The sequence below is a fragment of the Globicephala melas genome, chromosome 8, assembly GCF_963455315.2.
Source record: "Globicephala melas chromosome 8, mGloMel1.2, whole genome shotgun sequence".
Lineage (NCBI taxonomy): Eukaryota > Metazoa > Chordata > Mammalia > Artiodactyla > Delphinidae > Globicephala > Globicephala melas.
The window spans coordinates 28,497-39,077 of record NC_083321.1 but is presented as its reverse complement, the minus strand read 5'-3'; the positions used below and the strand labels follow the sequence as shown (position 1 = coordinate 39,077).

The window sequence follows — 10,581 nt, the reverse complement described above, 5'->3', positions numbered from 1 at the left end:
GGCGTGCGCGGCGCCGCGGGGCGGGGCCTGGGAGGCGCGCGGGGGAGGTCGGGACGAGGCGTGCGCGGCGCCGCGGGGCGGAGCCTGGGAGGCGCGTGGGGAAGGCCGGGACAGGGTGTGCGCGGCGTAGTCTGGGCTGCGCGCGCCTTAAAGTGGCGAGCCCTGGAACAGCCCCCCTCTAGGACCCGAAGGCTTTGCCGCCAAGTGAACTTGGGCTTCAAGATCCGACTCGGTGATCGTCCGACCTCTGGGCCCGAATCGCCCCTGAACCGAGCGGCGAGCCTCGCTTCTTGGGCCGGAATTCCCTGTAGGAGAGGACCTCAGCCCCCCACCCTTCCATCACACGAACACCAACACTCCTCTTGATGCACAGAACGAATGAGATGTCCAGGAGGAAGCCGAGGTGGAAAGGATTTTGCAACCCCGGGACCACTTGGTTTCTAACCAGGCGTTTGAGTGCCTACTGCATGCGAGGAGCCGGGATGCGGGTGAACAGGACCCAAAGGTCCCTGCCTTCGTGCAGCTTATGTGCCAGAGGTGAAGACCAAGAAAAACGGGCAAACGAGACGACTTTAGGCATAGTGTTGTGATCGAATAAGAAAAGGGGCTTGATGGACTGCAGGGAGACCTGAAGAAGTGCCATTTTTGCTGAGACCGGTTGGTAAGAAGTGAACCAGGAAAGGATCTGAAAGGAGGTCATGGAAGGTAGAAGGAGTGACCAGTACAAAGGTGGGAATGGCCGTGGTGGGAGATAGAAACGTCATTGTTGTGGCTGAGAGAAAGGGGAGAGTGGGGAGGGGAGGTCAGGATGAAGGCAAAGCCTGGTCATGTGCGGTGACTTCCTTGCTGTTTAAGCAGGCACACCTGTTGGTCTGGCCTGGACTCAGTTTACTACTTGAAAAGCAGAGATGATAAAAGTTCCCATTTCAGTGGATTGTCAGGCGGACTAAATGACACACAGCAAATGCTCCATTACGTTGGGTGGTAACTTATAGTCCATCCACTGGGCAAGAAGGCTTTGTTGAGTATCTACTTTGTGTCAGGCCCCTTGTCAGTGCCCGGGTGCAAAGTCAAGAAGCACTGACTTCTACCGTCCCCACTCCCCTTACGCTCCCACTCCTCTTCCTGGTTTCTTGTTTTCTTCGGAGTGCTTCACCCCTGCGACTTCTGCACTGCTCGCTGGTTCCAGGCACTTTCTAGGCACTGATCTCCACTTTGTTCCGCCGGCAGTAACTGGAGCCGGCCTTCGCACCGAGTCCGCTTCTTAGCCGCACCGCAGCCGGGCGGGCCGGGTCGGGCCTCAGGACCCGGGCGGGGTCGCGGCGAGGAGCCTCTCTCGCCTGGGAAAGGGCCCGTGAGCTCTTCACAGTTAGGACCTGAAGCCGCCTTAGGCGGGAATGGCTGCGGGAGTGTTTGTCGGCACCCTAATTGACATTAAAGACACTAACCACCCAGGGGTCCCAAAAGCAAAGGGCTCGCCCCATCCCCAAGCCAAGCTGTGGAAGAAACGTCAGATCCTTCCCTTCCCACTGCCGCACCCCCGCGGCCTGGACCTCGGCCGGAAGTCGGAGGCCCTGATGCGGAAGGGGCGGGACCGGAAGCCACTTCCCGCGAGTGTGCCACGTCAGAGGAGGTTGTGGCCGAGCCGGTGACGGATCCCCGGGTCGGAGCTGTACGGGATGGCGGACTGGGCTCGTGGTGAGTGCGGGAGAGCCGAGGCGGATGGCGGCGGGGCCCGCCGGCACCGACGCCGCTGCCCGCAGGAGCCGCCTTTGCCTGCCCCCCATCCCGCTGGGTGGCCTCGTCCGGGAGACCCTCGGGGCGGGCGGCGACGGGGCAGGGCGGCCGGGCTGCAGCCAGCAGCACGGTGGAGGAGTCCCTGGGGCCCTGTGGGCGCTCCTGCCCAGCTGCTCCGTGAAGCTGCTGGGTCCGGAGGCCCGCAGTCCCCACCCCTGCGAGATGGTTCTGTCCGGGACCTCGGCCGGGCCGCCTGGTCGACGGGTCCCGGAGGCTAGCCCCCTCGGAGTGGGGGCTGCGCGTGATGAGAGGGCCCAAGCAGGCCGCGTACGGACTCGGGCTCAGGGTGCCCCACTTGCCCCCTGGGAGCCCCTCTTCTCATTTGCCAAGTGGAATGCTGTTGCTTGTTTCGCTGGGCTGTTGTGACCTTTAAGGAATTAATGGATACAAGGAGTTGGTAGAACGCTAACGCCTCTAATTTTGGGGTCTGTACACATTCGTGGTTCTTAGGGCTGTGCTCCTATTAGATGAGTCTCATTGAGGTTTCTGGGCCAAGGCAGATATGCACTCTGAACTTTGGGGGAGGCAGTTGTCACCCACCCGATAGGATGGTAATTTTAAATCACCAAGCCCAGCCCCTGTCGTGGGCCAGGTCTCAGCAAACACCATGCTCTGGGTGTCATACAAGGCCCTGTGTGGGGTGCAGAAGTGAGCAGACCTAGGCCCTGCTCTTGGGATCAGTCTCAACCTTTGTTACTAAGGCTTTCCTAAGGCTTTACCAGAGTTCACTGGTTTTCTCTGAGAACAAGTTCTGTGTACGTCGCTGGTGATATCCATGGAGGGATGGTACAGGTTCTGTCACAGAATGTCAGAAAGTGCTGGTTGGACTGAGCCCTTTGGAGGTGCCTACGCATCCCAGCCTGGATGAGTACACAGGACGTGTGCTCACGCACACTTGTTTATACAGTCTGTCTTGTGTGTGGAGTCCACGTGTTGGATCCTGGGTTAAGGCGGGACCTGCTCAGTAGACTCAGGAGGGCCCAGTACCTCCGGACACCCGACTGGGCCAGATGGGATTGGAGTGAGAGCCCTGAGGCCACAAAGGGCTGAGGTGCAGGGGATGCTCGTGGGTGGATGCATGCCCTCAACCTCTGTCTTTACTTGCAGCTCAGAGCCCCGGCGCTGTGGAGGAGATTCTAGACCGGGAGAACAAGCGGATGGCTGACAGCCTGGCCTCCAAGGTCACCAGGCTCAAATCGGTCAGTGGTGGTCCTCTCCTTTTGCCTCCACCTAGCATCCTGGAGGGGGTATCGGAGGGAGGGTGAAAACCTGGAAGGGTTTCAGGTAGTTCCATCATCCTTGTCCCGTCTGTGGCACACTCACTTGTGTGCGGCCCAGGTGGCATTTGGATCTCCTGACCTCTGCTGGTCTTGCTGGGGGTCAGGTGCTGTCCACTGTGTTTGTCCTGGTCTGACCCTGCCTCTTCTGTGTTCTGACCAGCTGGCCCTGGACATTGATAGGGACGTGGAAGACCAGAACCAGAGCCTGGGCGGCATGGTAAGGCCCGTGTTTTGCGAGTGTCACGGTCACCTCTGCTCCCCACCGCCTGCTGTGCAGCCCCCACATGTGTGTGTGTTGTGGGGTCACCGCCCCTGTGTGATGATGATGGGATTCCTTCCTCAGGACACAGATTTCACGAGTGTGACGGGCCTCCTCACAGGGAGCGTGAAGCGCTTTTCCACAATGGCACGGTCTGGGCGAGACAACCGGAAGCTTCTGTGTGGTATGGCCGTGGGCCTGATCGTGGTCTTCTTCATCCTCTCCTACCTCCTGTCGAGGCCAAGGACGTGAGCCAGTGGGAGCTGGCTTCTGCGGGTGCCTCGGGCAAGCATGGTCCGCCTCTGCCTGGCGTCCTGGGCCAGAGAACTTAACGACAAAATACTCCTTTGAAACGATGATTGTGGCTTAGGAATCTTGTTCCTGTGTGGCTGGGAGGCTCTGACCCAGTGAGCTTGTGTTAGCTGGTCCCATGTGTGCAAGGGGCCCATCTTCATGGGGTAGCCAAGGCCCACTTCCTCTGCCACCTTGGGTGCTAGAAGCCCCAGCAGAGTCAGGTCCAAGCAGAGCAGCTGGGAATCCTGGACACGGTCACCTGTGAACAGCAGCTCTTCCCCTGGCCCTCGAGTTTCTGAACATCTCCAGGCTCTTCTACGCTGTTCTTGTCTGGATAAGGCCACGTCTGGTATTTGAGATGCTTGGAGCTGACATAGGAAGGGGGTGTGGCGGTGAACCTCAAATCATCGCTGTCACCTTCAGCCGAGTGTTCTCAACCCAGAGATGGCAGTTGCTCCTGCCCAGAGCTGCTGGGCATCCATGGACCAGTGGAAGTCAAGGGTCCTGCCGAGAGGCCTCTTCCTGCCTTCCAGTCCCACAGCTGAAGCCCGACCCTCAGGGAAGGGCAGGGGTTGTGGATGGAGTTGGGAACTGCAGCCTTCGCTGAAAGCATGGGGCTCACATTCTGGTGATCTCCCGGCCACGTATCCAGGTGCAGAAAGTGATACTTTCTCACGATTCAAGATCTACCCAGAGCACCAGAGATCAATTTCCAGGAGACCAGATCTCTGGAAACAAGTCTATCTGGCATTTCAGAGTCAGGCAGGGTGTGAGGAGGGACTCTCGTGGGTACAGACAGGAGGCTTCCAAGTAAGGACTCTTCATAGGACCTAGAGGTTAGTTTCTGAGGGTCAGCGGGCAGTTTCCACCAAGCCTGGCCCTTCCACTGCGGTGTTTGCCCATCTCTCCCTGGGCCCTCAGCGCCCACTCAGTCAGTCCCCTGCTCACTCGAACCTCGAACTGAACCACAGGCCGAGCCAGACTAGTGGCTTCTTACCCCACTGAGACCTCAGTATCCTTGTCTTCACAAAAAACGCTTATAAGAAACGAGTCACTGGCTGTGTCCTTCCCTGCCCTTGTTCGACCTTCTGGTTTCCTAGTCAGCCCCCCTTACTCCCTGAGGGCTACTGGCTCACCGTCCGCCTCCCCGCACGCTCGTGCCACGCGCGGTCACCTGCGCCGGCCGCATCTGCTGCCCTACGTTGCTGGTGTCTGGCCCCGGGCACCGCGCCTCTGGTGCCGCTGCTGCGCCTCCCCTTGTCCTCCGCCCAGCAGGCTGGCTTCACCTCGCACGCTTGCCTTGGTGCCCTCTCTTCCGCTGTACCTGCGACCTGAGTGCGCCATCTCGTCCAGTGTGTGCTTGTGTCTCCCCCGGTGAGACTGCCTTGCTTGTCTCCGTGTCTCTGGGGCTTGGCTGTTGCCCTGTCCTCCTGGACGTTCCTTCGCAGGTCTCTGGTCCTGCCTTGACCCCCAGCGCCCTGTGCGCTGCGGCTTTGGCTTCGCCTGCTTCTCATCTCACACTGAACCTTGTCGCGGGGCTTCGTCCTCTGGTCACCAAGCTCAACAGCTGCTGCCTGTGCAGTGTCTCCATCTGGTTGCCGCAGGCCCTGCAGATACACCGAGACCTGAGCTCCGTGGCCCCCACCTTGTCTGGGCCTGCTAACCTTGCTTCCTGAGAACGTGGCTCAGCCATGGCAGCCTTCCCCCCGCAGATGCTTTTATGTGGTGTGCCCCCTTGTCTTGCCAAGGCAGACCAGGAATTTAGGGTTTGCCTTCAGGGTGGCACACTGGCTGCTGTGTTCTCTCCTCAGGTCTCCGTCTGTGCCTCCCCACCTCTCCACCTCCACGGCTCTTTGCAGCCCTTCCACCTATTTGGGGGTCTGGGTTCTAGTTTCTTTCTGGTTTACTTTCTTGCTTCCTACTCTCATTGTGTTAGGTGAATTCCTGAAGGGAGCAGGGCACCCCTGCTGCCGCTGTGTCGGCAGGGTTTCCTGTGGGGCCTTCCCTGCTCAGCCCTGTACACTGAGCACCTAATCCTGTGGGTAAGTGGGGTTTGCCGAGGTTGATCCAGGAGACCATAAGACAGAAGGACTTGGAGCCTCCCTCTGTGCCAGGTGAGGATGAACTGCCAGGTTCTGTCCCATAATTCACGGACAACACATTAGCAATCAAAATTTGGAATAAAAAGCTTCGTGATGGAGTAAACCCCAAGCCTTTGGTGTTTTCATTTCCTTGGGGGCTTCAGATAGCTTGGTCTGGAACTGACTCTGCTCCATAAACTGGCCGTGGGCACCAATGGTCTGGACTCTGCTGCTTTCCTTCTCCTGGGTCCCTTCTCCCCTCCTCACTCATCACCTCAGGCGGGCAGACGTGAGCTTGCCACTTCCTGTTGCTGGACCTTCCTTTGCGCAAGTTTCTGTGACTCAGATGATAGCATTACCTCTTCAGGATTAAAGGGATGCAGGTGAGGTGTTTAGAACAAGTCGCCTGACACGGATACAGCTGAGTGAGGGTCAGCAGCTGTACTATGCTTAGTGCAGCTGCAGCCCACAGTCCCACGGGGGTGACAGGGCTGCCTGCCCAGGGCTAGGGTGAAGGTTAGACTTCATTCCTCAAGGCTGGCCTTGGACTCCAGGGCATCCTCTGGAAATGCCCCTCTTCATCACAGCTCAGACACCCCCTTCCCTGCACAGATCTTATGCTTCCCGAATTATCTTTGATGTTTAACAGATCACCTTCAAATGTAGTCACTTAAAGTTGCAGTAATACTTTATGTCTCATGGTTACTGCTGGAGTTTGAGACAGGCAGAGCGGAGATAGTTGTCTCTGTGATGTTAAGGTCTCCGTTTGGAGACAAGAGACTGGCACTGCCACTTGCTGAAGGCTCACACACATCTATAGGTCATTGCTGGTGTGAGCTGGGGGCCCAGCTGGGTTCACTGTGTTGCCATGTGTTGAGCTTCCTTACAACACGGTGGCTGGTGTGACAGTGAGCAAAGAGAAGAGGGACGTCCAGGCAGAAGCTGTTTTCTTTGTATGTTGCATGGCCTGGCTTCAGAAGTCACGTAGCATCACTTTATTCAGGACGGTCACAGGCTCTAGATTCCAGGGGAGGGACACAGACCCCATCTCAGCAGGGGAGAGGCAGTCACACAGGGAGAGGACCACACGGGAAGGGACGAATGCAGGTGTGACCGTCTTTGGAGGATACAGCAAGGTGCGGAGGGCAGCGCTCAAGGCAGAATCAGAAGGGCAGGCATAGCAGCGTCTGATGCTCCTGAGCCCTCCTCTCTGCTCAGACCCCAGGCCCTGGAAGCTAGGGTGGGACCTGACATGGGCTGGCATGATCGCCCGTGGGGGCCCCTTTCTGGAAAATGTTAATCCTCCCTCAAGGCAAACCATCGCTAACGGAATCCGTGATTTATTGTATATCTGGGCACAGCAGGAAACACGTTTAGCAAATGGGAAAGCATAGAAAAAACAGCTGGTCACAACTGTCTGAGCAAGCATGCTCTGCCCTGCAGGGCCAGGCCGGCTGCAGCCCAGCTGGTAGAGGAGCCGCCCAAAGCCCTCAGCTCAGGGAATCTGTTGTTGGGGGGACATGATGTGCAGAGGCTTAGTTAGCGTGACGGGTGGGGCGGGGCCAGGGCTAGTCCACGTCCACGACCAGGGGTGTCATGTAGTCAGAATGCTTGATGCCAAAGGTGACGATCGGGGCGCGGGGCTTGGTCACTGTCACCTGGGAGAGGAGAGGCTGTGAGGGGCCGGCACCCCTGCCCCCACCCTGCAGGCTCTGCCCTCACTGGGGCTGGGGCTGCTGTACCCCCTAAACCGCCGGCCAAGGTGACCAGCAGGAAGCCCCTCTCAGAGCCTGGTGTGTGGTGACACTCGGCAGCGCTCACCGTCACCAGTGTTTGGGGACACTGGGGACCCAGAGCCTGCCGGCTGGGGAAGGCTGGTGCTGGAACGCAGTGTTCTGATGGTGCCTGGCCCCCGTGACCCTTGTCGGCTTACAGACCCGTCCCCACCCCACCCCTCGGGGCAGTACTCTTGCCAGACCTTCTCAGGGCTGTGGGCTCCCGGTCCTGGCTTGTGGGTCTTGTCCCCCGGGGGCTCCACTCGGGCAGCCATGGTGTACTGTGGAGCCTTGAACTTGGTCACCTGGACATCGGTCTGGCGGTAGGCTGCGGGACCTGGGGTCTGGGCGGTGAAAGAGGCTCACACAGGCTCGGCCTGCCAGGGCGTGTGACCCCAGAGGGCAGGGGCTGGCATCAGACACTGGGTTTCAGGCCCCAAGTCACTGTGTGTCAGGGGACTCTTCTGTCTCCAAACGATGGCCACACCATGTGACAGTACCCTAGTGCTGTGGGGCCCTTCTCTGTGTGGGATGTCACCTTCCCTTCAGCCTGGCCGTGGCAATGACACCCCAGTCTGTGCCAGCCCCAGACTTGTCCCTTCCATGAGTGTGTGTGAGAGAGGACTCTTCCTAGTTGCGGACTCAAGGGCCTTGGGCTGGTGAGGTCAGCGGTGCTGTGATGCCACCTTGCCAGTCTCCCCAGGCTCCCCAAGCTCCCGGGTACACAAGCACCTCAGGGCCTTTGCACTGGCTGTTTCTGCAGCCAGAACCCTCCTCCCCCAAATATGTCACAGCTTATTTTTCTCCTCTTCTCAGCTTCTTCCTGCATGCCACCATGTCTCACACTGCTCCTCGCCCCTCAGGCGGCACCCCACTCAGGCAGCACCCACACACTGGGTGTTGAGGTGTTCGTCTCTCCCCAGCACCATCGGTCTCCGTGCCGAGCCTCGGCCTCTTCGTCCTCCTCCACTGTCTGCCCCTCCTCACCTCTGGGATGTAAACCCGTGGGGGTAGGGACAGACGTGTGGCAGGCTCCAAGAGGATGAAGGAGCTGAGGGGCTTCGGGAGGATGGGGCTCAGGCTGGTGGGTCCTAGGTTCTGGGGGAAGGGGCCCGAGGGCCGTCTCTCTAGGGGTAGCAGTGCTCTGCCCGAGCCGGGTGACCCTTGCCTTGTGCAGGTCGTCGCTGAAGCTGCCCAGCTTGCTGCGGCCCTTGATGGAGAAGGCGGGCTGGGAGGCCTTGCCGACAGTGTGGGGCCCCATCACCACGGGCAGCATGTAGGCAGCGGGGCCTGTCGGGGGCACAAGTGCCGAGTCTCAGGCTGGACGGAATCCTGTGCCCGGAGTCTCCACCCCCATCAGGCCAGACCCCTTCACCCGCCCTGCCCGGGATCCTCGACCCGGTCAGCCATGGGCCATCGGGGCTGTGGCGGACCTGGGGTGCTGTCCACTCGGAAGGTCTTGGTTCGGGCAGAAATGGAGTGGCTGGGCGCCGAGTCGAACACATGCTTGGTAGATTTCTCTGGAAAGTAGTGGCCTGAGGGTGGGGGGAGGAATGGTGTGGGTGCTGGGACGGGGAGGACCATCCAGCAGATGCAAACAGGTGCCCGGCCCTGCTCGGGCGGTTCTAGGAAGACCTGCGACGTCGCAGGCCTGGGGCCTCTGGGCCCCAGTGAGTGGTGACCGGGATTGTGCACGGGTGTCCACGATGGAAATGCTGGCTGCAGGGGCTGGGGGGAGGCAGGGGCTGCTTTGAGAAGGAGGGCGAGTCTGACTTGGGCCTGGTGCGGTGACTTTGGCCAAGGAAGGCCCAGGTCAGAGTAGGGCACTAGGGTCTCAGAGGCTGCAGTGGTGTCACAGCTCCACCTCCAGGCCTGATGGTATCCCTTCATGCGGAGAAAGGTGGGTCAGGAGGGTGAGGATGGCTGTACCCCTCACACCCTGGCCCTGCCAGGCCTGCAGTGGCCACCAGCAGGGTTGGGCGGGGCGGGGCTGGGGCTGGGCCAGAGTCCGTCACCAGGGCCGGGGGTCAGCGTGGTCTTAGTGCAGTAGCGCCCCAGGATGGAGTAGGCGGGGCCGATGTCCTTGCCAGTCCTCAGTATCTTGGGGTTCACGCTGTAGCGGGGCCCCGGGGAGCAGTTCTCTGCCAGGAGCATGGGGGCCCCATGGAAGCTGTAGGCCGGTGCACGCAGCTTGTCAGGCGTGTGCTTCACAAAGCCTGTGGGGCAGGGGCTCTGAGCAGCTTGGAGCCAGACCCTGCCCTTCTCCCCCAGACCCCCCATTGACCCCAGAGGGGTTGATGGGCTGGGAGTCAGGGATGAGCCCTGGCCATCCCCGGGCTCCCTGCAGACCTGGCTCCTGCCCCCTCCCAGGCTCCCAAGCGCTTACCTGTGGTGGGTGGAATCAGGTACTTGGGTCCGGGGCTGCTGTAGAGGGCCATGATGGGTCCCCGGGGGCGATGGGGCCTCCAGGTGCCCACCCATACCTCCTCCGCCATGCCTGGCTCTGTCCACGGATGGAAGGGTGACAAGGTGCTAGGAGGCCTGGGCCCTCCACCCCCATCACTGCCTCTGCCCCCACTGAGGGGCAGAACTGCAGGCCACAGCCTCCTCAGTGGGGTCTTGAGTTGAGGCCCAGACTTCAGAGCAGTGGGAGATTCTGCCGCACCAACCCGTCCCCCGGCAAGGGGAGGAGCCTCAGAGCCTCGTGGACAAGCCCATGTCTCTTTCAGCGCTCACGGGCCACCCCACAGTGGCTCTGAGGGGGTCTGCGCAGGTGCTTCCGGCTCAGAGGACCCTGGACGTGACTGGGCAAGGAGCAGTGGGCAAAGGTGGGGAACTTCTGGGGTGAGACTGTGCCGTGGGCTGAGCAGGGGTCTGCTCTGGAGGGGCCCTCACCTCCTTAGTCCAGGAGAAATGCTCAGAGCAACCTATGGACCGAGCCTTCTCAGAGGCAATCCCGTCGCACTGGCCTCGGTGCCAGGGAGTCCCAGAAAAGGAGCATGGCGAGGAAGGCCTCTCCCTCTCTCTCCTCTCCCCCTGGGGGCTTCGAGAACTGGGGAAGGGGCCCGGCCCCTGAGCTCTAGAATGTGGCTCTG

At 60.3% G+C, this 10,581-nt stretch overlaps 2 protein-coding genes across 4 annotated transcripts; one reads left to right on the top strand and one right to left on the bottom strand.

Annotated features, from left to right (window-relative positions):
- The first annotated feature begins 67 nt into the window (after positions 1 to 67).
- On the top strand, positions 68 to 5,825 carry BET1L (Bet1 golgi vesicular membrane trafficking protein like). 2 transcript variants are annotated; one of them, XM_070046044.1, is made up of 4 exons: positions 68 to 729; positions 2,905 to 2,996; positions 3,238 to 3,294; positions 3,421 to 5,825. In XM_070046044.1, the coding sequence occupies exons 1-4, from the start codon at positions 699 to 701 to the stop codon at positions 3,586 to 3,588; spliced, it is 348 nt and encodes a 115-aa protein (XP_069902145.1). In that variant the 5' UTR covers positions 68 to 698; the 3' UTR covers positions 3,589 to 5,825. The 2 variants fall into 2 exon arrangements, with proteins under 2 accessions (XP_069902145.1, XP_030706675.1); XM_030850815.3 differs by having other exon boundaries at positions 75 to 1,698.
- Positions 5,826 to 7,279: 1,454 nt separating this feature from the next.
- Positions 7,280 to 9,981, bottom strand: CIMAP1A (ciliary microtubule associated protein 1A). Of its 2 annotated transcripts, XM_030850816.2 has the most exons (6): positions 9,873 to 9,981; positions 9,502 to 9,702; positions 8,920 to 9,021; positions 8,655 to 8,776; positions 7,690 to 7,830; positions 7,280 to 7,369 (listed from the first exon to the last, which is right to left on the bottom strand). In XM_030850816.2, exons 1-6 carry the CDS (start codon positions 9,979 to 9,981, stop codon positions 7,280 to 7,282), a joined length of 765 nt encoding a protein of 254 aa, XP_030706676.1. The 2 variants fall into 2 exon arrangements, with proteins under 2 accessions (XP_030706676.1, XP_060160349.1); XM_060304366.1 differs by lacking the exon at positions 7,690 to 7,830.
- Positions 9,982 to 10,581: the final 600 nt, after the last annotated feature.